The sequence below is a fragment of the Felis catus genome, chromosome A2 (genome assembly GCF_018350175.1).
Source record: "Felis catus isolate Fca126 chromosome A2, F.catus_Fca126_mat1.0, whole genome shotgun sequence".
Lineage (NCBI taxonomy): Eukaryota > Metazoa > Chordata > Mammalia > Carnivora > Felidae > Felis > Felis catus.
The window spans coordinates 133,420,535-133,446,760 of NC_058369.1; the positions used below are offsets into that span (position 1 = coordinate 133,420,535).

Consider the following 26,226-nt stretch of genomic DNA (forward strand, 5'->3'; position numbering starts at 1 on the left):
CTGGATTCTATAGAGCAGTCCCATGTTATTTTGTAATCTAGTGCCTTTGAGTATTATTCTTTTTTAAAAATTACACTTTTAGTCAGAAATAACTATGAATATGCTGGCTCTTGAACTCCACTTGACCCTTATTATATGTACCTGGCCTCCCAGATGTTGTCTTCCTTATTGATATTTGGATCCCTCGATGAATCTCCCGACTCGAGACCCTGTCCTTCAGGCATGCCTGCCTTTCAGAACCAAAACCTAGACCCCTTTTCTTTTTCAACCTCTGTCTGTACCAAGACGCTGAGCACTACCAAGGAAACCTTGACCTCCATAAAAATCACCATCACGACCGATGTATGGTCTCAGATCTCAACTGGATTTTCAGAATCCCTCAGCAAACCTTCTGTATGTCCCTGACTCATTCAACAAATCATTATCAAGCTTGCTCTGGGGCAGGCACCCTTTAGGGGACGAGGACATTGCAATGAACTACGCAGATAAGCAGACCTGCCCTCTCCATTTTCCACAATGGCTATTATATTTTGTTGCCACTCTCATTACATGAAGCTCTCTGAAACTTTCTCTCCCTCTCCATGGGGAGAAGATGCTTTCCCTGTACAGATTTCTTGAAAGGTATCTGCATTTGCGGTCTCTACTTCCTCATTTTTCAATTACCCCTCCTCCCACTGCTATTCACTTTCATCCCTATCACATCACTGGAATTTCTCTGGCTAAGCATACTATTTGACACAATCTCCTTGAAATATTTTACTCTCTTGCTTCCACGGCACCTCCCTTTCTTGGAGTTTCTTTGCCCTTGTTAAGTCCCCAGTTTGCCCTGCCTACCCCCTCTTCCTCAGTCCTTTTCTCAAATGCTGTTTGTCCCCTTCCGTCTCTTCTCCTTTTGCTCAGGACATTCTCCCTGGGCAGCTTAATAATTGTATTTGCCGTAAGCATTTCAGCGACTCTGGCTCCCTAGCCCAGACCTGACCCTTAAGCTCTTAGGCCAGTGTCTCCAACCACCTCTTGGACAACTCCATCTGAATTTCTTCAGAATTATCCTATGATGCTTTCAGAGTATCTTTAACTAAACTATTTGTCTATGTTTCTTGCTTAGTGAATGGTTCCAGAATCCAAGGAGTCATACTTGACTATTCTGTTCCCATCATTGCCTCATCCAGTGTCTTAGCAACTCGTGCTGCTCTGACCACTTCCATTATATTCCTCAATAATACAGTGTCAGGGGGGTCAGGTAGGTATATATTATCACTGATGCTGCTCTTGCCTCCTCCTTTCTGAAATGGAAAATTGAAGGCTTTCTCCTTGGTTTTCCCTGCCCCAACATCCCTGAGCCACTTGGATCTCTAAAACTATCATATTCTTGCCTGTGTGCCTTTACATTTCCTCCTCACTACCTGGAACCACCTTGGCTTTCTCTTCACCTAACACATGTCATCTGACCATCTGTTGAATATGTGTTGACGCTAAGTTGGTTGAGACCCAGGAGCATCTGTGAACTTGCCATTGTACTTCGAATATCGTGTTAAGCCAAGTAATTGCTCTGTTCAAAGCCAAGGAAAGACCCTGAGCTATGCTTTCATAGAAACTTAGTGCCTGGAAAGAACTTGGAGATTATTTTGCTCTTTACTGTAAGAAGTTAGACACTGAAATCATTTGCTCAAGGTCACTTAGCCAGTTAATGACAGAGTCAAGACTAGGAAATAGGTTTTCCAGATCCTGATACATGGGATATAATACTTGGCTGCCTGTGCCACTCACGAAGATGGCAGAGTGATCATAAATTGTAACATTTTTGTGCCCCCAAAAATGTCATTTCCCTGTTGCTAGAAGCCTCACCAAAACCAAACAGAGAGACAACCACCACGGACACTCGGGGCATCTGTTTCAGTAATTCTGGCATTTGCTGGCTGGAATTGCCACAGTAGGTAATGAGCTGTGACTCAGGGAAACCGCCATTGGGGGGTGGCCCTGATGAAGTGCACAGCATCGAGAGGCAGCTAAGTAAAAGTGTTCTTATTTTTTTTTTACCTTCTTTTCTACAATTTAAAGTAATATAACAAGGCTCCAAAATTTTTATTATATGAGAAAACCAGGTTTGTCAGTTTTAGAGTACTTGCAAACGACATGTTCATAGATTTTCTTGGCTGTGGAATTGTTTGTACACTAAATTAAGGTGGAGGTATTTATACCTTATAATTTCAGTGTCATGCTGTCCTGTTCATCGGAGGCTTAAAAAAACAAACAAAAAAAATGGTATTAATAGATAACATGGGTGGAGAGGGAGGGATATGGAAAGAGTAACAATGCCATCACTGATTCACAAATTAATTCTATAAATAACAGGATTTACCTCCTGTGCACTCCTTTGAAATACGCTTTGGTGTCTCATTTCGCTCGGCTTGTTCCTCTTCATCTTGCCTGGAGTGTCTGTCAGACTGCTGTGCCTCTTTGGTTGGGGCCTGGCTCTTGTACCAGGACTGGGGTGCACAGCCTGGGCCTTCTCAAGGCAAGGCTGCTCTTGCCTGTGTGAGGCCTGTCCCCCCTGCTGGAGATGTGGTCCCTGCCTTTATAGGAGCTTACAGGAACAGTCACCACCAGGGCCTCTCAGCCTTTTTCCATGGTACAGGTGCAAGTGCCTGGAGAATGATTGTTCCAGATCCCAGCCCTTCGAATACTGTCAGCTTCCTCTCCTTTATTCCCACACTGTCTTAAAGACCTCATGACACAAGTGATCTAGCCAATTCTGGGGGCCCTGGAAGCCTAGTAGCATCTGATAGTAGGGAGTTCTTGTTCAAGATGGCACAGTAGGATCCTGAACTCACCTCCTCCCACAAACACCCCAAATCTACAGCTACATATGGAATAATTTCTTCTGAAAAGAATCTGAAAACTAGCTAAGTGAATCCTTCACATATGGCAGAGAAAAAAAAAAAAAACCACATCTAAAGCAAGCAGGAGAGGCTGAGATTAAAGCTCACACCGGCACAATGACAGGATGGAACTCAAAACCTAGAGCCTCTCCCTGAAGAGCAAAGAGTTTGAACCCCACACTCAGCACCCTGACTTTTAAGACTGTATCTGATAGAAAAACCCCCAAACATCTAGCTTTGTAAACCAGTGCAGCTTATATCCCGAAGACCCAAAAGACTGTGTCGGACCGGGAAGTGGCTAGTAATGGGCTGGTGCGTGCGGACCCACATGCCCTGGGCCCAGTAGAGAGGCAGAGGATTGACGGATGCCCAGACCTTAGGTCAAGCAGATACTCTTTAAAATAAAGTGTCAGTGTGAGGGGCAAGCACCTAACTTAACACACATCTAGGAAATCGCCAGGATTCTCAGATCTGAAGCTGGCAGGCTCTATCTCAGGGAGGTTGTTCTGACTAACTCACTGTAATCTGGGTTCACCTTGGAAGGTGAACACTAGCTTTGTCCTGCAGAATGCCAGTATCTCTGGGAGAAGATGAGCTTATACACATCTGGTGCCCAGGGACACCATTCAATCGCCTAGCTGTGGTGGATAGCAGGGCCTGCGTTCCTGGGTCCCACAGACTAACACAGGAGAGACTGCTCTTGGCCAGCTGCCACTCCAGAGGCACTGCACAGATAGCAGACTGAGACATACCCCCCAGTCTCTGCAAGGGAGTTCTATTTGCTTAACATGACCTTTGGCTTTGGGCAGGCTTCAGGTTGGGCACATATGTAGGGGCCTACTTGTATGCACTTCCAGAGAAACGGCCTGTGAGTGCCGTCTTTAAGCTCTCCCTTTGCCTTGCTCCAGATAACCAGTATCCTCCCAAAAGAAACTTCTATACCCAGCTAGTACCCTCATTTTTGTGACTGCCACCAGTGGACACCTCTAGATCACCTGGCCTTGGAAACCAGTGGGATTTATAGTTTTAGTGCCACAAGATTATATATGTTTGCGTACTTTACAAGCCACTGCTGCAGGGGAGGGGGGGGAAGGGGGAGGGGGGTCATTTTCCAAATAGCCTTAATCTAGGTGCTGACTGATTTCTTCCCCTTTGGGACACCAGTAAGTCTTAGCACATCCTCAACCACTGGGAGCCAAAAATAAATAAATAAAACACTTTGGACAATCACAAAGGTTTGAGAGACAACCACAAGCTAGGACACGGTTGAACAAGAAGATATATCTGCTACATAAAGCCATTTCTTCAGACCGGGCAAGGTGGCTGTTTTATCTAATGCACAGAAGCCAACACAGAGAGTCAATAAAAGTGAATAAAGAGAGGAATATGTTTAAAAAGGAAGAAGATAAACCCTAAGAAAAAGTTCTTAAATGGAGATAAGTGGTTTACCTGCCAAAGAGTTCAAAATAATGGTTTCAAACATGTTCACCAAACTTGGGAGATGAATGAGTGGACACAGAACACAGAGATATAAGACATTACCAGATGGAAGTCACACAGCTCAAGAATACAAAACCAAACTAAAAAATATACTGGAAGAATTCAACAGCAAACTATGAAGCAGAAGAAAAGATCAGGGAGTTTCAAAACAGGGCAGCAGAGCTCACCTCATCAGTGCATAGAAAAAAGGAATGGAAAAGTTAAGATAGCTTAAGAGAGTTATGTGACAACACTGAGTGGGCCAACAGTGACATTAAAGGGATCATAGAGAGAGAGGAAAGGGGCAGAAAAATTATTTCAAGAAGTAGTGGCTGAGAATTTCCCTAACATCTTGAAGAAAACAGGTACCCAGATATGGAAGCTGAGAGATTGCCAAATAAGATGAACTCAAGGAGACTCACACCAAGACACATCATAATTAATATGTCGAAAGTTAAGAAGAAGGAGGTAATCTTAAAAGCAGCAAAAGAAAAGTATATGTACAAGGGAACCCCTATAGACTATTCTCAGATTTTTCAGCAGAAACTTTGCCAGAGAGAAAGGAGTGGCATCATTTATTTCAAGTGCTGAAAGAAAAAAACTTGTAACCAAGAACACTCTCCAGCAAAGTTGTCATTCTGGATTTCAGGAAAGAATTTTCTAGACAGATAAAAGCTAAGCCTGGTTTACAGTAAATGTTAAAGGAACTTCTTTAAGCTGAAGAAAAAGGGGCACTAATTACTAACAGGAAAACATGAAAGTATAAATCTCAGTGGTAAATGTAAAGTTCAAAATAATCTAATGTAAACATGGCAGATCACTTGTAAAGCTAGTATGAGGGTTAAAAGACAAAAGTAGTAAAACTCACTATAACCACAATAAGTAGTTAAGATAAAAAGATGTAAAATGTGACATCAAAAAAGAGGGGGAAAGTAAAAATGTAGAGCTTTAGAATGCATTAATGCTTAAGTTATAAACTTAAAATAGGCTGTTGGATATGTCATTATATGTAAGCCTCTTAATAACCACAAAGCAAAAACCTGTAGTAGACACACAAAATATGAAAAACATGAAGCATATCTAAGAATAATCTAAGCATAACCACTACAGAAAATCATCAAGTTACAAAGGAAAAGACCAAGTGAAAGAAAGAAACAGAACTACAAAACAGATTAAAAAAAAAAAAAAAAACAATTAACAAATGGCAGGGGCAGCTAGGTGGCTAAGTAAATAAATAAATTGTAAAAAATGGCAGTAAGTACATACCTATCAATAATTATTTTAAATATAAATGGACTAAATTCTTCAATTAAAAGAATGGTGGTATGAAAACACAAGACTCATCGGTATGCTGACTACAAAAGACTCACTTCAGATGTATAGTTACATAGACTTAAAAGTGAAGAGATGGATAAAGATCTTCCATGCAAATTGAATCCAAAAGAAAGATGGAGTAACTGTATATATATCAGACAAAACAGACTTTAAAACAAGGACTGTAAAAAGAGATGAGATAATCATATGATAAAAAAGGTAGTCCAACAAAAGAATATAGCATATGTAAATATTTAAGCACCCACACAGGAACACCTAAATATATAAAACAAATATTTATAGACCCAAGTGGAGAAATAACAATAATAGTACAGGCTTTTAATACCTCTTTCATCAATAGATAGATCATCCAGACACAAAATCAGTAAGGAAACATTGTCCTTAAGCAGCTCATTAGACCAGATAGACTCAGCAGATATACACAGAGCATTACACACAAAAGTAACAAGAGTATACTTTCTTTACAAGTACCCATAGAACATTCTTCATGATAGAGCCTATTAGGCCCCAGAATAGTTCTAAATGAGTTCAAGAAGATTGAAATCATATTAAGCAACTTTTCAAACCACAGTGGTATGAAATTAGAAATCATTTACAAGAAAAATGGAAAATTCGCAAACATATGGAAATTAAATAACATTCTACCGTACAGCCAGTGGGTCAAAGGAGAAATTAAAAAATACCCCAAGACAATGAAAATAGAAGTACAACACAGCAATACTAATGGATGCAGCAAAAATAGTTTTACAAGGGAAGTTCATAATGATAAATGTCTACCTCAAGAAATAAAAATTCAAACAGTGTAACTTTACACCTCAAAGCATTAGAAAAACAAATGAAGAACAAAGTTGGTAGAAGAAAGAAATAACAAAGACCAAGTGGAAGTAAATGAAATAGAGGTTACAAAAAACAATAGAAATGACCAATGAAAGCAAGAGCTAGTTCTTTGAAAAGATAAGCAAAATTGATGAACCTTTAAATTCACCAAAAAAAAACCCCTCAAAAAATCCTCTTTAATAGATGAAACAGGAGACATTACAACTGATATCATAGAAATACAAAAGATTGTAAGAGACTACTATGAACAATTACATGCCAACAAATTTGACCATCTAGAAGAAATGGATAAATTCTCAGAAACATAAATTTACCAGGTTTATTTATTATTATTGTAACTAATAAACCTCTTTATTTTATCACAATAAAATAGAAAATCTGAATAGACTGATTACTACTAAGGAGATTGAATCAGTAATCAAAGATCTCCCAACAAACAAAAGTCGGGACCGGATGGGTTCACTGGTGATTTCTACCAAATTTTTAAAGAAATAACACCAATCCTTCTCAAACTCTCCCAAAATAATAGAAGAGGAGGGAATACTTCCAAACTCATTTTTTATATGACTAGCATTACCCTGATACAAAACAACACAAGGATGCCACAAAAAAAGAAAAAATATTACAAGCCAGTATCCCTGGTAAACATACATGGGAAAATCTTTAACAAAATACTAACAAACAAAATTCAACAGTACAGTTGAAAGATCAGAGATTATGATCACATAGGATTTACTCCGGAGATGCAAGGACAGTTCAGTTTCTGCAAATCAATGTGTATACCATGTTAATAAAATGAAGGATAATAAAATAAAGTATATACCCTTTTAATAAAATGTCATCTATAGGTACATAAAACCTCTGACAAAATTCAAAATAAATTTATGATAAAAAATCTCAACAATTGTGTACAGAGGGTATGTATCTCAACACAGTAAAAGCCATATATGACCAGTCCACAGCTAACATCATACTCAATGGTGAAAAACTTGGAAGTTTTTCCTCTAAGATCAACAATAAAACAAGGATGCCCACTCTCACAACTTTTATTCAACATGGTAAATTCCAACCAGAGCAATTAAGCAGGAAAAAGAAACAGGAGACATACAAATTGGAAAGTAAGAAGTAAAACTATTGCTATTTGCAGATGACACAGATATGTGTGGAAAACCGTAAAGTCTCCTTCAAAAAACTTAGACCTAATCAGCAAATTGAGTAAAGTTGCAGGATCTAAAATCAGTATGAAAAATCTGTGGCATTTCTATACATTAATAACAAACTATCAGAGAAATTAAGAAAATAATGTTATTTAAAAATGCATCAGAGAATAAAATACACAGGAATAAATTTAACCAAGGAGGTAAAAGACTTATACACTGAAAACCTACCAGACATGGTGAAAGAAACCTAAGACAACTTAAATCTGTATGAAAATATTCTGTGCTCATGGATTGGAAGAATATTGTTAAAATGTCCTTACTACCCAAAACAATCTACAGTTTCAATGAAATCCCTATCAAAATGGCAAGGACATTAATAGTACAAATAATCCTAATGTTTGTTTGGAACTACAAAAGACTCTGCATAGCCAAAGCAATCTTGAGAAAGAACAGCAAAGCTGAAGGCATCACACTCTCTGATTTCAGTCTATATTACAAAACTATGGTAATCAGAACATGATGGTATTGGCATAAAAACAGACACATGGATCAGTGGAACAGAGAGCCCAGAAATAAACCCATGTATATATGGTCAGTTAATTTTTGACAGCAAGCCAAGAATATGCAATGAGTAGAAGTCTCTTCAGTAAATGGTACTGGAAAAACTAGACAGCCGTATGCAAAAGAATGAAACTGGATCACTATTGTGTACCATACACAAGCGTTAACTCCAAATAGATGAAAGACTATAAGATCTGAAACCATAAAATTCCTAGAAGAACACATACTCAGGAAACTACTCCTTGACTTCTATTTTTGTGCTAAGATTTTAGACTTGACACCAAAAACAAGCCTAAAATAAACAAGTGGGACTACATCAAACTAAAAGGCTTCCGCCCCGCAAAGGAATCCAACAAAACAAAATCATAACCTATCGAATGGGAGAAAATATTTCCAAAACCTATATAATGAGGAGTTAATATCCAAAATATAGACAGAATTCTTACAATACAAAAGCAAAAAAACCCCAACAATCTGATTAACAATGGGCAGAAGATCTCAATAGATATTTTTCCAAAGATGATATACAAGTGGCCAACAGGTACATGAAAAGGCGCTCAACATCACTCATCGTCAGGGAAATATAAATTAAAACCATAATGAAATACCACCTCGACCTTGTCAGATTGGCTATTAGCAACAAGAAATACCAAGTATTGTTGAGGTTATGGGAAAAAGTGCACTATTGGTGGGAATGTAAATTTGTTTAGCCACAATTGAAAAGAGTATGGAGGTTGCTCAGCGGTTAGAAACAGAACCACCATATGAGCTACTAATTCTAGTTCTGGGTATTTATCCAAAAGAAATGAAAAGACTAATTCAGAAAGATATATCCACCCCCATGTTCACTGCAGCATTATTTATAATAGTCAAGATACAGAAACAATGTTTCTCAATGGATGAGTGGGTAAAGAAGATGTGATGGATATATATAGGATATATTTGTGTGTGTGCGCACACACACACACACACACACACACAATTGAACGTTATTCGGCCATAAAAAAAGGAAAGAAATCTTACCTTTCCAACAACATGGATGGACCTTGAGGGCATTATGCTAAGTGTGTAAGTCAGAAAAAGACAAATACCATATGATCTCAGTCATATGTGGCATCTAAAACCAAAACCATGAGTTCGTAAAGAACAGATTGGTGGTGGCCTGAGGCAGGGGGTGGACATGGTAAAATGAATGAAGGAGTCCAAAAGTCACAAACTTCACTTATAAAATAAATCAGCCATGGGGATATAATGTACACCATGCTGACTATAGTTAATATATTGCATATCTAACAGTTGCTTAGAGAGTAGATATGAAAAAGCTCTCCTAAGGAAAAAAACTAGAGTGACAGATATTAACTAGACATCGTGGTGATCATTTCACAGTGCAGATATATTGAGTCATTATGTTGTACACCTGAAACTAATAGGTTATATGTTTTTTTTTTCATTTCAAATGTTTATTTAAATTCTAGTTAACATACAGTGCAATATTGGTTTCAGGAGTAGAATTTAGTCTGTCAATTATACCTCAATAAATATAAATACATAAAAAGCATGTGATACAGTAAGGTGTTATTTTACTGTTCTTATCATCACCACCAGCACCTTTTGCAGGATCACCCTATTAGGTACTATTTGACTTAAACAGATTTCTTTTCATAACAGTTCCTTGTGCAGTATTTAGGCATGCACAGATCAGAGGGGAAACTGAAATGGTAATTGTGAAATAGTCACAGTTGTGAAAAATGGGAAAAACATTCAGGTTTGTGGAGACATTCCTTAGATCATTTTTACACAGTCATAAGAACGTAAATCCTCTAGTTTTAATGAAAAAGTGTATTTTTTTCCTAGGCATAGATGCCATTGTGACCAATTTTAGGAGACACTGTCAGACATATTCTTTCTAGGAAAATGCTTTTAAGGTCTAAAGTGGATTTGGTTCTCTAAGAGTTATATTCAACTTCTTTATTGAACTTTTTGGATTAGAGATACTCCAACTGGCTGGCTGAATAAAATCAGCATTGAATAGGTTCGGATAAAGTGTAGTCTTACTGTGTTTATGCCTTCTAACTTCCTGAGAAAATAAATGGATCATTTAAATATGGGAAAAGATGATTATTTTAAGTCTTCTGCTGTAGTCAAACACAAGATTTACTAATTTTTTTCTGGGCAGATTTCTGCTTCACTCCTGCAGATTCTGTCTCTTAAAGTTGCCATTTTGGGTCTCTGTTTTCAAGTGTTTCAACTATGAACTAAGCCTTTTATAAAACCTCCTTAGTTTAAAATGGAATGGCCCAATTTTGGTGTAGTAATCAGAGTGAATGAAGTCTATTGGTAGGTAGAGACGTGGGGCCTCCCTAAAATAAATATTTTTCTATTATCTTCATAGCTATCACAGTAACAACATTTAATAAGAATTACATGATAAATCCCTTCTTGAGTACTTTTTAAGTTTATTTTGAGAGAGGGAGAGAGAGGGGGAGGGACGGCGGTGGGGGGGGGGGGAGGGAGGGAGTAAGGAAGGGAGGAGCAGCAAAGGGGAGAAAGAAAATCCCAAGCAGGCTTTGCACTGCTAGGGCTGAGCCTGATGTGGGGCTCAACCTTACAAACTGTGAGATCATGACCTGAGTGGTAACCAAGATTCAGATGCTTAATCAATAATCTTCACTGTAACCCTCTGAGGACAGTATTGTTATTACCAGCTATCAAATTTGTGATCTTAGTGTTGTAGGGATTCGGTAAGTTAATGTACATGTTATGTGCACCACCTATATTTTTTAGCTTTTGTTTACCCTCTTCTCTTCCCATATTTTAACTACATGTAATGGCATGTAGACAACAACAGAAAATGTTTTAAACACGTAAAATGCTTTACATAAACACGTCTACTAACTGAGCTTTTAGTCCTCTTCAGATTTCTGTGTACAGCTCCTGAGGTGGAGGGGAAGGTGTTCAGGTGTATATGTTATGTTCCTAGACTTTGTAAGATGCGACTCTTTACAAAGGACTACTTGACTCAGTCCTACAGTTAAGTAACGACTGACAATTACTGGATCAAATCTCTCAGAGAGTTTGGAATGTTCAATGAATCAACCATGGAGCATGCAGCAGAATAAACGGATAAGAGAAGCAAAAAAATCTGTCCCTTCCACCTACTGTAATGTAAAATGCAAATGCACCTCTCATAGGTACAGGATGGAATCCAGAATTTGGACATGTGCTAGGAAAATTATCAAGGAGTCCCTTTCTGGGGTGTGGGAGAACGGTGCTCTTTTTTTTTTCCCAAGGTTCTTTTGAGTTTGCCGAAAGGAAAGAGAATAGTAAAGAGAATTGTTCGGTTTTCCTAAGTGTGGTCTTTGTACTGCAGTGGAAAATATCGCTCTTCTCTTTCCTTTACCTCCTGACCTAACTCCCTTTCTTCCCCACTAGGAAAATGTTGACTGTGTTCTGGCTAAGATGCATGGCCTCACGGGGACAGCAGTGCGCCAGAGAGTTCTGTGTAGGAGGTACGCTTCAGGCCAATTTATGCAGGCAGCGGGTCATTCTAGGGCTGTAGGCCAGAACGCTGTGCGTCCTCTGGCTGGGAGACTCAGAGCTACTTGGAGCTGAGCTACCGTGCTGTATTAGTAAATATCTCCTGCCCCTATGAACACTTGAGGAGCACAACTCCCTGGAGATGTCTGTGTCTCATCCCTCACAGCTAGCTTTTCACATAGGCCAGATACTAACTTAGCCATCCTGGCTGCAATTCAGGATTACTAACCCCCACTTCTAGCCTGGTTTCTGGTTTTGCCTTGAGAAACAACAGTTGCAGTCAAGCAGTGTCTGGGAAGAAGAATGCCACCAACCAATCAGGCATCCTCTGTACGGGGAGCCCCTTTGGACGCCCCCTTAGTTGTGAGCCTTAGCAGGTCAAGACATGGGAACACCTGGGGGTTCTCTGTAGCTTTGGGTGTGAAGTCAGGTTTGGTCTCTGTGCAGGTATCAAATGACTAATTATGCATAATTGACTGCTCATGTTCTAATCTGTAATTGCTTTTTGGCATCCTGTTAGCCTGTTAACAATGTTAACAAACTTCTGTTTCTCAGTATATAGTTTACTTCTTGGGGACTTGGTTAAGTAAGAAAGTCGTTTCAAGCATTGAAGACATAGGAAACGTTATTAGAGATTAGTCGAGATAAACCACATACAAATCTGGTTTGTGGGTTGTTCTCAGAATTCACTGCTCTGCGCTTCCCAGTACTCTGCTGTTTGGGGTCTTTGTTCCAAGAAATTCAGAGCATCTGTCATACCACATCTTAAAAAAAGAAAACTCAAGAAATGTAATAGACTCATTTATAACAGAGCTGAATGTACTGTGCAGAGAGTTTTCTGATGGCTCTCCCCCCTATTTTCTGAGCATTTGGGGCCACCTATGATTAGGGAAATCGATCTGGGATCATTTCATTATTAAATTAACATGTTCTTAGCAAAATGAGTCTTTGGTGTCGTTTTAAACAGACCAAAGCCCCTTGGGCCAGTCACGGCCATTTCCATAGTCACCTAAGATGCTGTTGAAGTAGGTTTCTGTTGTTGCCTTCAAGGCCTGGGGCAGCCAGATGTTTTCCAGCTAGACCAGCTGCAGGGGTTTAACACTGATGACCTTTTATAGGATTCAGATATTTTGTTTGGGTTTGTGTCTGCAGTCATTCATAACAGTTTTGGTTTTCTTAAATCAAATGTTGCACTAAACTTTTCCTTTTATGCTTTCTTGCAAGATACTTGGCTGCTGGTATGTGCCTTTGTGTTCCTCAATTTACAGTAGCTGTCAGTCTTGCGCTGAGTTCCCCTCTCACTAGCACATTGAATTGTGCAATTCTCGCTTGGCCCAGTTTGGGACAGGCATCCTTCCCAGAACCTAGTTGGCTTCTCAGAGGTTAAATGCTTTTGGCAAAAACTGCAAGTATGACTGAATAAAACCATAAAAATGAAAAACCTCAAGAACAGGGGGGAGAAATTATTTCTGACTGTGAACTATCATCGATGCAGACAACTCTTCTTTTTCAAAGTGTCTCTGTTGAAGTCTTCTTAGTTTGCTAATTCTTAGAATCTTCTCTTTGCTTCAGATAAAACCAACATTGTAATGCCTCTTATGATTCTTGATTCCCCTGGGGGTGGTGGGGGTGACAATGGAAGAAACTCTATCAGCTATTTTGTCTCAGTTTAACCTTTTCATTGCCCCAGTCACAAACTGCTCTTTCTAGAACCCAACGAAAATAAATGTTTTGGACAAGGAATAAAAATCAGATTATGAAATTGGTTTGATAGGATCCAGGGATTCTTTTGTTTCTTTTGTTGTTTTCATACCTCGGAAGTTCTTGTCAAGTACAGGTAAGGACTGTGTTTGTGGTACACGCCCCTCTAAATGCACCATATTTAACATCACTTTAATCTCTAAGGTGCAGTTTGGTTTGTGGCTTTTTTCAAGGTGCCCTTTAATAGATTGGTTTTTCAGAGTAGCTCAAAATGGTTTTCTAGTGAATTATGTAGGACCTATGTTCTAAGAGGATGCCTTTTTTTATTTTTATTTTTTTAGTTTTAGTATTTACCTAAAGAATTGATTCTTTTAGAACCTGTGTCATTACCATGTTGTACCAGAATCCCTACATAATCTGTTCACTGCTTTTGTTCCTGTAACTGTGGACTTTAATGTTTACGTTTTACATGTACAGATTTGTGTCTTTTGAGACCTGCTCTCTTGGCTGCCCACCTTCTGATGTCTGTCTCCACAGTGTTACTGGCAGTGTATCAGTTCTCCAGCTCATAAACTTTGCTCTTAGTTGTTGAAGGTTAACCTCTACTATCAACTCTTCATTCAGGTGAAATTCAGAATCATCTTTAGAAAGGAAAGGGACATGAATCAAGGCTAAAAACAGATCAAGACAAATCAGGAAGGTGGGGGTTTATAACTGATCTTCCCCCAAGGAAGATGAACCAAGCGGTCCACCCCTGCGGTCAACACAGCATGCTGGATTAGAGCAGGGCCTTTCCCTGCGAACCATGTGGTTCTCACCCCGACTCTGTTCCTTACAGCCTGTATGACTCTGGGCAAATGTTCTCAATTTTCTCTATGTCTATATTGGTAAAATACGGATAATATCAGGGCTGCCTCTTGAGAGTATTATTAAAATTAAGTGAAGTAATATTTGGAAAAAGCCTTAAATAGAGATCAGTACAAAGTATCTAAAATAGTTTTTTAAAAAATAATCAAAACATTTTCTCTAAGATACCATATTTCTTAATATGAAAATAAATAATTTTCCTTTATTTATGCTAGGCTTCCCATTCTATGAAAGACAACCACTCATACCTATTAGTTACAGAAATCACATTTTGTTGTAGAAGATAGGCTAGAAAGGAGTATTTGATCTATTTACAGCTAAGAACTTTCGTTTTTTTCATTTTGTTTACTAAAAATACAAAGGGGGTTTAACAGACTTAAATTGATCTGTGAATCTTGTTGGCTAAAATAGGAATTGGACAGATCCTATTCTGGGCTTAGGGCTTCTTATTTCTGTATGACAACTGTCATCATCTAAAATCAGGAAGGGATTTTCATTCGCCAACGAATAGAGACATCCTGTGAGTAGCAATGAGCTGTTTAGTTTGGAATTATTCTGAAGGCTGTTGATTTCTTACTCATCACATTCAGTCTCTCCCTCCTGATTGTTGGCTTCTTCTCCCTCTCCCTCTCCCTTTCTCCCTCCCTATCGGCAGGGCTGGCCTCCCCTTCTTTTGAATCAGCCATTAAAACTTCTTATTTCATTCTGTTACCAGATCTTGTTAATGCCTCCTTAGCCATATAATCAATCCCATATCTCTAGCTAACAACAAGATTTGATTTGGATTTCTCTTTATTTAACTCTCAAGGTCTGAAAATTCACTCATCTGTCTCTTATTTTACTTTAACCTAAGAAAAGCCACATAACCTAAGAAAAGCCACAGTCATTTTTGAGAAAGGATTGGTATCTTGAACCTATGGAGAACTTCTACAAATCAGTAAAAGCACAACTTAATAGAAAAATGAGGGGGAAACATGAACATCCTGAACACGTGTTTCAAAGAAGAGACCACATGAATGGCCAAACGTGAAAAGATGTCCCAACTTACTAGTAAGTAAGTAAATACAAAGTAAAACCACCATGAGATGCCGTTTCGCACTCACCTAATGGGCATATATGAAAGTATGACAGTTCCCAAGATTGGTGAGGATGCAGACAGTGAGCATTCTCAAACTTGGTTTGTGCGAGTAAACTCTGGAGCAATCGCTTTGGACAACCCGTTTGCATATCCCATGAGCCAGCAGTTCTGCTAGTTATATATCATGTATGTTCTCAAACACTTGCACAAAACCATTCCCAACAGTGATGTTTGGAGTAGCAGAAACACTGGAAATGACAAAGATATTCATAAATAGTACAGATAAATAAATTATGGCATATTAAATCAATTGGGATACTCAACACCTGGAAAATAAGTGAACTATAGTGACATGAATCAGTGAGGGGAAATCTGAAACAAAGTGTTGAGCAAAAATGCTACTCCCAGGAATTCATAAGGTATCATTTCCCTTCTGAGTGGCTATGTAGGGATGTTTACACATTCACTGTTGCAAAAAGTACAATGGTAAGTAAGGGAAAGATTGTGTCAAAACTCAAGACATTGATCATATCTCAGGAGAGGAAAATACAGTTATTAGAAAGGGACTAAAGGAGGCTTCAAAGATATAACCCTCTACTTCTGAGTCTAGGTGGGATGACCATTCTTTCCCCCCTTTAAAATCGATAGATCCATTACAGATAGTTTGATATATGGTGTCGTTTATGATTAATACATAAATAATCTAGTGATCAGTAATATTCTTAGGGTTTTCAGAATACTCAGTTAAAGGTTCTTCAATGTCAAGTGAGTTTTGTAGGTTCCGCTTTCAGCTTTGAAATACAAGCTTTCCCCAGCAGAATAGAAAGTTAAGGGCAGAAATGTTATGAGTGGTTAAATAGGAGTATTTGTTTGAAGGCATACTGAATAGAACTGGCTTAGTGCCAGTTAAACACTAGTTTCTTAATATCATGATAATCTAGCTCGTTAGCTCTTTAGAACACTTCAAGTACCTTATACATCATGATGTACTCCATAATATACTGAATGTATCCTATTGAATTTTTTTTTCCTTCCGATTTTGGAGCAGGTGGGTGGAGCAGTCAAATTTCTATTTCTAAAGGACTTTACTGTCACAGAATTGTTTGAGCCTCTGTTATAGAGAGCAGTAGCATATAGGGACGATGCGTAAGAGACACAGAGAAGCGGAACCTAGGACCAGGACCACGGCACAATGTATGAAAGTGACATGAAATCTAACCTATACCACGCAGCAGTATACACAACAATGATCTGTTTTTGTTTTTGTTTTTTTTCCTGAATGCAATACCTACGTCTCAAGATTCCTCCTCGAAAATTTAACTTAAGTTTCTTTGTGAGCTTCCAGCCCCTGGAAAGACTTCTAGGAGTGCCTGTCACTGCGTTCCAGATTCCTTATTTTGATCAATTCTTATTAATTCCGTCCGTTGCTGACTTATGTAATTGTGTTCATTTTCTCTCTCTCATATGTGGTCCCTTCCCAACTGAAAATGAAGATTGCTGTGTCCACTGTATCCTGGCCTGCTTGTTCTGTGAATTCCTGACCCTCTGCAATATTGTCCTGGGCCAAGCTTCGTGTGGCATCTGCACCTCAGAAGCCTGCTGCTGTTGCTGTGGAGATGAAATGGGAGATGACTGTAACTGCCCTTGTGACATGGATTGTGGCATCATGGATGCCTGTTGTGAATCATCAGACTGTTTGGAAATCTGTATGGAATGCTGTGGAATTTGTTTTCCTTCATAGATATTTATCTTCTGTTGTGTTAAAACTGGAGAGTTTTAAGATTTTTCTTTTAAGGGGGCAGAAAAGCCCATGGTAAGATTCTCATGAAGCAAGCCAGTATTTGCACTGTTAACTCATTAAGTAATCTCTGAAAGCCTTCTCTAACCAAATCTACATGGTTTAATATGTGAAATTTTAACTACTTGTAAACTTCATAGGTTACAATGACTGAGGGACATTTTGACCAAAAAAAAAAAAAAAAAAAAAAAAAAAAAAAGCTAAATGTCTCCTCCTTTTATACACATTTCTATTTCTTTTAACAATTCCTAGGAGCCTCTTGCTCCAAATGTATTATTTCTCTGTGGGTATTTAAACCAGACAGTTTATTTTTGATGTTTATCTCTCCATGGTTCAAAGTAAGCATTTCTTTCCTTTCAAGTGAACTTTGGGAAACAAACCCACACCGTAGTTGGGCGCCCCGTGCTAATCTCCGTGCTCTGTTCTCACTTTCTCCACTTGTTCAACAGACATTGAGCTCCTCCTGTGTATAATCGCCTGCTCAGATGCAGAGACGGATGCCATTCAACTCTCATCTAGAGGAGTGTACAGTTTAACAGAGCAAAGAGACCTGTACAGTATGAACCATTCCTCAAGGCATGCTGAAGTGAGGATTATGCAAGAGAAAGACTGAAAAGGCCCTAGGAATACACAGAGAACAGCTCTTGTCTACTGGAATATGCACAAGGCCTCAAGGAAAAGATGGTATTTGAAGAGGCCTTTTGGGATGAGTGATCCATCTATGGCTTAAATGAATTAGATTTAGGACCAAGTTTTAGGTGGGGAGCCTGAACTGTGTCTGTCCTGAAGCAGTTGAAAGAAAAATGCCTTAAGTATGTATTTTCTTTAGTTGCAGGGATACAGTTTTTTTTTTAAGACTATCAAATTCAACTAAAATTACACAATAACTTTTTACACATAATTTAAATGTGATAAAGTTTTTGGTAAGAACATAATGATTTATTAAAATAGCTCTATTTTATGAAGAACGTGGAATGCTTTTGACAAATTGCATTTAAATTAGGTGATTTTTTTAATACTAAAATCCCAGTATTCTGATTTTGATTTATTCAAAAATGTTTGTTTTCTTTTTTTTAATTTTTTAAGAGCTTTAAGTCTATAGGGAAGGAAGGTTGTTTGTTTTGCTTCATAACCAATGTTATATTTTATAAACACAGCTCATCTTAAATGTAAACCATTCCTTCCAAAGCAGTGGGAAACTTGACATCCACTACTGTGACCAAATTTCCCTATTGCAATTTTATGTTAAATTAAACCAACAGGACAGGTTATGAAGATGCTGCAAGAGTAAAGAAATAAGTCAATTATGAGACTAAGTCCATAGTAAGACGTAGAAACTTCATGTAGCCCAGATGAAAGGGGGAGTACATTTCCATACTATGGGCTTTCCTACTAAATCTGATCTCCCCAGAATTGTAGTTTGGTTTGAGTTAATGTAATTCCTTGTAGAAATTCTGAAAGCGCACTTTTGGATTAATAGTTATTTTCAGTTCTTCTAGTTGAAATTCAAACTCATGATAAAAACAAATGCATTTTTTTAGGAAGCCTTTAACAAACCTACCCTTTTCAGAAAGGTTTTAAACCTCAAGCATAGGAATGTCACCTACAGTTTTTCCTTTGAGATAAAACCCAGTTCTACTTCTATCATTACTGAAAGGACTTAAAAAGTCGGCAAACTCTTGAATCCCCTTTTCAGTGCTATGTGCGTGTATACACACACACACAACCTTTAAATTGTCGGGTTTAAATAGAATTCTAGGAAACAGCTGTCTTTCTCTTGTCTCAAGAGTGTCTTTCATTTGTTACATTAAATATAAGAACATCTTTGTACTATTTCATAGTAACCAGAATCTGAATATTTACATATACCCAATGTTAACTTATGCGTATATATTAGGATATAAGAATATCATCTGTGTATTGATATGTAAAGCCTTCTAATGACCTAGAATTGTTAAAATGTCACTTTTCATCATGCAAAATTTTTCAACCAAGTGGTTTATCTAATATTTAAGTATATTCTGCCCCTATTTGCAATGAAAATATTAGCACTTTTAAAGTAATGTTTTTCCTTAACAGAGAACATTACTTGATAGCAGAATTTTATTTTCCTATTTATGTTCACAGGACTTTTCCTCTATTGTCTACTCCAGTCATGCCATAAAGTGTCTTGTGTGATTTTTAAAAATGAAAAAAAAACAAAAGTAGGAAAATGTGAAAATAGTTTTCAATATATGTTAGAATTTCTGTATGTAAAATGTTTTGTTGAATTACATGGCCGTCATGACTAAGTGCTACAGTGTACAGTTATAGATTTGGTCTCTTTTCAGATGTGGAAACTTAACCTGAAATATTTTTAAACTGGACCTGTATTATCCTGAATACATTATTTTGAAATAAAAAAAAATTCTCTATTGGGCTTTAGCATATTTCCTATCTGATTGTTATACTGATATTTGAATTAATTCAACTATAGTTTAAACCTTGAGACTTTTCTTTGTTACTTCCCTTTCTGAAGATTTCATATTTCCTTATGTAAATCACATGACTCACGCTCATAAATGAACTATGAAAGATTCAGATCAGTTTATACCACAAATCATAGTTAATACGGTATTTTAAAACATAGTCTTAGGTAAATGGTTTTTATAAGTTGGGAGATAATTCTGAAGTAAATAAGTGGAAAAAAAGGTCATTTTATTTTTAATGTATATAGTGAGATTACACACACACACACAAAATCTATGAAATTGGATATTAGATTTAATGAATTTTACCCAAAAGTTAAATCAGCAGAAGTATTTTCATCTAGGGTTTTTAGTGGTATAATTTTTAAGTAGTAGGAAAGGCTTTATAGTATTTCACCCCCCCCCCAAATCATTTATTTAGCAGAAGGCTATTTGGGAATATTTAATTTTTATATTCTTCATCTATTAACTACATCCGTTTTTCTCACCTAAAGTAGTCAGTATTTTTCTGAACAGTTCAAGGAGTAACCAAGGCAACCTTATGTAATAACTTTCCATTCTTTATCCATACAAACTCTATCAGTGCCCTAGATTCTAATGTTATAAATGTCAAAGTCACTGCCTAACATAAATAAGACTGGAGTCCTGAGTCTGTGGCTTGCCTTCTTGCCTTTCAGTTTAAATGCTTAGATTTACCCAACCACCTAAAGAATAAGTTTATTTATTAATGAGATTATTTTTCAAATTATTCAAGACCTTTATGCCCTTTCCAATTACTTGTGATTTGTTGGCCTGTAGGTTTATTACATCTAATCTGACAGGCAGGATGAAATTTCATCAAATACTATAATATCCATTTTTATTTTCCCTTTACACTAATGTAGTGAAGCACATCATTTTTATTTTAAACAGTAGTTAATATATTAATAGAGTTTATTCCACACTTACTATTTATGTCTTTTAATCAAGAATTTTTACAAGGGTGTCCCTTTAACCCTTCATCTCCATTTCCCACTATAACCAATACATTTACAAGTGCCTATTTTTAATTTTTTCAATGTTTGATGACTTTTGAGAGACAGAGACAGGGTGTGAGCAAGTGTGGGGCCGATGAAGAGGGAGACACAGAATCCGAAGCAGGCTCCAGGCTCGGGGCTGTCAGCACAAAGCCCGATTCAGGACTCGAACTCATGAACCGTGAGATCATGATCTGAGCCAAAGTCGGACGCTTAACCAACTGAGCCACCGGGCGCCCCTACTTTCTCTAGATACCCAATGGGGTCAGAACCCTCACGTAGTTTCAACCTAGGTAAGAAGTTTGGCACCTCCCAGGAGAAAACTGTATTTCCTTGCTCATTTTCTATTAGAGATTCTGTAGAAGAGCTTATAGAAAGGTGATAGCATGATGCAGCCCTAAAGTGGAGGGTGTTTTTACAAAAACTGTCAGTGGTGACTAAATCCACCATGTTTCTTCACATCTCAAAATTTCCAACGATGCCTGCTCCCTTGACCTTAAAGGACTGTGAATGAAAACACCATATAAATGATCAAATTTTGATGAAATCAATAGGCAGTCTGGATTGCAAAGGAGTCTGAGCACAGCCACAGCCGAGCCCCACCCTGTAGAACACAGGATCTCTAGGCAAGCAGAAGCCTGCACCACCTCGTGCTTCATCAAACTGGGACAATAGCGTGACGGTTTCCACGGGGACTACACCGATAGCTCCCAAGCTGCCAAATGTCCTCATGAGTAGTTTCCTGCCTTCCCACTGAACTGTGGCTACTAGTTCCAGTTCCACCATTTGTCTGTTATTTATGCCCTCCATCTGTTGCCTCAGTGCTTGCTAAAACAGAGCCCTGCATTTACTTGTGAGGTGACCGTGAAGAAATCACGTTAGATAACCATCCTTTGACACATTACCAACATGGGGTATAGATAACACATGTTAAAGACAAAGTAGAGCTTTGCAATTAAGTGCTCACTTCCAGGCAGGTCTTTGTGCGAGGTTCGGTTGAGAATGTAATTATTAGGAAAATAGTAAAAAGCAAATTCAAACCAATTCTAAGTTTAGCTTGAAAAATTGAAAAGGTTCTTAAGTTCTGTCTGATGCATAAAGGGGTAGAAGCAAAAGAATTACGTTCCAAAGCCAAGAAAGAGGGTGTACAAAAGCAGCTGATCCACTTGACATAGTTCATAGCCTTTTGCAAAGGAATAAAAGCCTGTTGAGCAGGGAACCAAAAGATCTCATTATAGGATGAAGCCAAGCCATATTAAAGCTTGTGCACTAGTAACTATGTCTAAAAACAGCCTGCTGTTTTATATTGAACCAATACATTTCTTAACTTGGTAGGTTGCAGTGTAAAGATGTACAGAGCCTGTCTGCTGGATGCTCTGCCAATTACAGATGTGGCGGAGCGGTGTCAAACACCTACAAATAGTTAGGATCTCGAGCAATCTTCGAGTGAAACAAAAGAAGTGTTAAAATGTCATCTCAAAACCTAGAAAGCACAGTTCATCATGTATGTCTGACTCTTAGAGTCTTGAGATCACCTTTATTATATAATTTAATGTGGACGTCATATGATCCCTCAATCAGAATGCACAGTTCTTTCAAGGACATGAATAGTGCCTGAGAGATAAGGAGAGTATCTTTTAAAAGTAACACCTTCAGATGACAAGGCATCTGTGATCAGCTCTGCAGGAAGGGCGTTTTATTGGTGTTGAGGCGGAGGAGGAGGGACATACTCACGAATACATATTCTATTAGATTTTCTTAGATCATCAGAAAGAATAATTGGGCATATTTACACAATTACATTTTAGTAAACTATTATGCCAACTTAACGAGAAGACATATTCTGGTAAAAATACATTAAATTGCAATCCAAAGGCAATTTTCTGCTGAGGACATTATATTTTTTTTATCTAATTATTCACAAATTAATGAATAAAATTAAATTCCAATCACTGAAGAAAATGAAGCAATGGTAAGAATCAGAACTACAGATTAGTTAAAGCAAAGATATGCAATGCATAACAGAATTAAAGCATTTCTTTTACTCAAACTCAGTGCTTAAAAAAGAACAAATCCATCATCTTGAAATTTGACTTGTAGCTTGACATTAAAAATAATCTGAGTAGAATTTTCAGTGGGGTAAGCACAAAACTAGTTCAAGTTGTGTCACTCTCAATTACTGTACTCAGGTGGTGTGCCCATTAAAATTCCCACTTGTGGGTTCCGCTCGCTATGCAAATGGGGTCATTACCTGGAGAATTTAATTGGTTATGACACTGGGAGTAGGACTTTTCCTTTCAAAATAAACCTACTTACACACATTTTCACTAGAAATGTGATTGTTATATATACTTTGGATTGTTTTGCTCTATCAATATTTACTAAAAATAGATGGTCTTTGCTTACTTATTTCTTACGAATAATTCAAAGTAGATCCAAATTACTTTGTGGATATGGTTTTGTCTGTAAGACTACTTAGAAAGACTCTTTGGTAAATCAAATTGCTTATCAAAACATCAGGAAAGTCTTTATATCTTTCATACCACCCATCACATGTGGGTACACTTCCAGAAAAGCTTTTTATCTTTTCATAATATACATTTTCTCTCTCCTGCATGTCTGAATATTTGATTTGAGGGGATCCTTCCATTTTTTTTTTGTCACTTTGAAGAAATGGACAGTTAAAAACTTAACCTGCCCTCTTGGATGTATAATACATATATTGGATATATAATATGTAATGTATAATCATTTATATGGCTGAGGAGCCATGTGTGTAACACTAGGAAGGCCTTTATGTTCACTGATAAGTCTGGGTGAGGACGTAAGTTGTTTGTCAGAACTAGTTTCACAGACACTTCCACCAAGAGCCATCAGACAACTGAATTTAAGGAGAACGAACAACAAATTGGTGTGAGAAGTGCAGCTCTTCATACACCCACCATCTGTTCTCCTTGACTGTGGTGATTTCAACTGGAGAAAACCTGAGTTTATAGTTACCTAACAAGAATATTAATAATGGCCTGAGTTCACAACGAACACTGAAATTACAGTGTGGCTCAGTGGATGTAATATGAAACTGGGCATCCAGGAATTTAGTTCCTAGACACTGACTCCCCCGGCAGTTCCCAGAACGAACTTGAAGTAGGAACAGGATTGCTGTAAGTATTAATGATACAATCCCAGGGAAACACTAACAGTTCCTTGAAAGAGAGGGGCTACGCGGTCCAAATTTTTATCACGGTACCAAGTTGTACAAGCCAAGATTTTATCACTGGCTTATCTAGACCTACAGAGAATTATATTTCCTTTAATGCAAAAAAGAATATTCTAAAATGAGAGAAAAAAATAATTGCAAGGATGAAAGAAGAAGAAATACTACACATTCCTAACTGGACCATTGCGCAGGATTTTTAACATCTGTAACTATGGGAAGTTTCCTATAGAATATCAAATATGGATCCAAGTCTCTGACATTCATTTTTCTATGATATTTCTAATTGTGCCCGGAGGATAAGAAGGAGTTGGCGCATCCAATAAATATAATCATTTACATGCACGGAGCTCCCTTTGAAGTTAATAGGACCTATGGAAAGGAGAGTTATGCACCACGAAAACGGAGTTCAACGTGAATCTAGTTCTCTCTTGTTAACATGCAGCGGTATTGCCAACACATTTGGATTTTCTTACTGCTTATCTTTTCTTTGTATGTGATGTTTAAGTTGGAGTTGAGTGAAGTGCTCCATGTGTAGGGGAAAGATAGTCAAAAAGAGAGGATGATGATTACAAGCGCATACTCAGGGACCGGCTTTATGAGATCATACCCAAAAGCGATAGAGCCTGACATTCGTAGAGCTTGTTTAACTTCTCAGAAAAAAACCATTTCCACTTTCCCATTTGATCTTTACAACCCTACAATTCATCTAGGATGTGCATTTTTCCCTCCATTTTACAGATGAAACAATGGGGACAGATGGCTTAAGTTCACTTCCCAAAGTAACACAGTTCCCTTAGACCTCGGAAACCTGATTTCTCTTCCCAGATCTTGCTATTACAACCCTATGTTTCTTAAGAAATCTTACATATAGGGGCGCCTGGGTGGCTTAGTCGGTTGAGTGGCCGACTTCAGCTCATGTCATGATTTCCCAGTTCATGGGTTCAAGCCCTGCATTGGGCTCTGTGCTGACAGAGTCTGCTTTGGATTCTGTGTCTCCCTCTCTCTTTGCCCCTTTCCAGTTCGTGCTCTGTCTCTCTTGGTCTCTCAAAAATGAATAAACATTTAAAAAATTAAAAAAAAAAAGAAATCTTACATATAATGTAATATAATAGATTCAATCACAACTGCTCTGCTTGAAGCTGGCATGAGGACATGGGGATCTGAATTCTCTCCAGCCTTATTTCCTGTCTCTCATCTCTCCCACCTTGAGTGGGTATCCTGGCACCAGCTCCCAGGAAGACTGAAAATCGTAGCCACTATACTACTTAAATCTCATTACATGCGCTGACCCCAAATCAATCAATCCACAATATTTCACTATCGTATGCCTACTTAACACTATCCCTCTTTGTCCTCCCCCCCCCTGCCCCCAGATGGATAAGGAATCAAGAGTTATGTGTTCATTATAAATTGTTTCTGGTCAATTCTCCATTTGTCCCTCTAGGTCTATTCTCGGTCTCTGCCTGCTTTGTTCAGGCTCCCTTGCTTTCTGGTTTCCAGTTGATTTTAGCTGATGGCAGTCATGAGAAATCAGAAGGTGGGAGGAGAGAGGTCAAGGTGTTAATTCCCACCCTACTTCCTGGCCCCCTTCCTGCCAGGTAATGAAATGACCTTTAACAACTCCATTCCCCACCATAAAGTGCTGCTGTGTCGTCTCCCTTGTCTAGAGCTACAGCTCTCTTGCTTTTGCCCCTTCAGACATAGAGATGTAACATCTCCCACTGTTGCTAGTTTCTGGCACTCCAAATGCCCTTGTTGGCTACCTTACAACTGATTCTTTCTCTGTAAACGGTCCATTTTATTAAATGCTCTTCAATTAAGCTCTTTGAGTGAGCTGTTTCCTGTCAGTACTCCAATGAGATAGTGAGGAAGAATGAGCTTGTGTGTGCAAATGCACATGTTGTCTGAATCCAATCAAGTTATCATGTGCTTCTAAGATTTATCAAAATAATGTTAACTCTGGTGGTTTCTTAGATGTTTTTCTCTTTAGCATGGACAGTTAGTCAAATCTAATATTGCAAGAAATACACTAGACACTCCAGAAATTAACTTAGCAATTTCAGGTTCAATGATTACACATCTTGATGCTAACATTTGACACTATAACAAGCTGTCAGTGGAAGAGGGAAGGAAAGAGAGTATCATTACCAGGAGTTATCCAAAGTTTACAACGGAGTTTATACAGCTTTAGGATTCCTAGAGATGACAAGGTTTAACTTTGTTCCACACAACCTGGAATGATGCAACATCATTATCAACGTAAGCAGACCCACAATAGAAATCTTAGCCTGGA

The 26,226-nt window shown here is 38.1% G+C and overlaps 1 protein-coding gene across 2 annotated transcripts in view; it reads left to right on the forward strand.

The window, feature by feature from the left end:
- MDFIC (MyoD family inhibitor domain containing) overlaps window positions 1-19,661 on the forward strand; it is an 88,143-nt gene extending 68,482 nt beyond the window's left edge. For both annotated transcript variants that reach the window (XM_045052633.1, XM_023250515.2), the window contains exon 5: window positions 16,928-19,661. In XM_045052633.1, the coding sequence (XP_044908568.1) occupies window positions 16,928-17,175 (248 nt within the window). In that variant the 3' untranslated portion in view covers window positions 17,176-19,661. The remainder of the gene's footprint in view (window positions 1-16,927) is intronic.
- The last annotated feature ends 6,565 nt before the right edge of the window (window positions 19,662-26,226 follow it).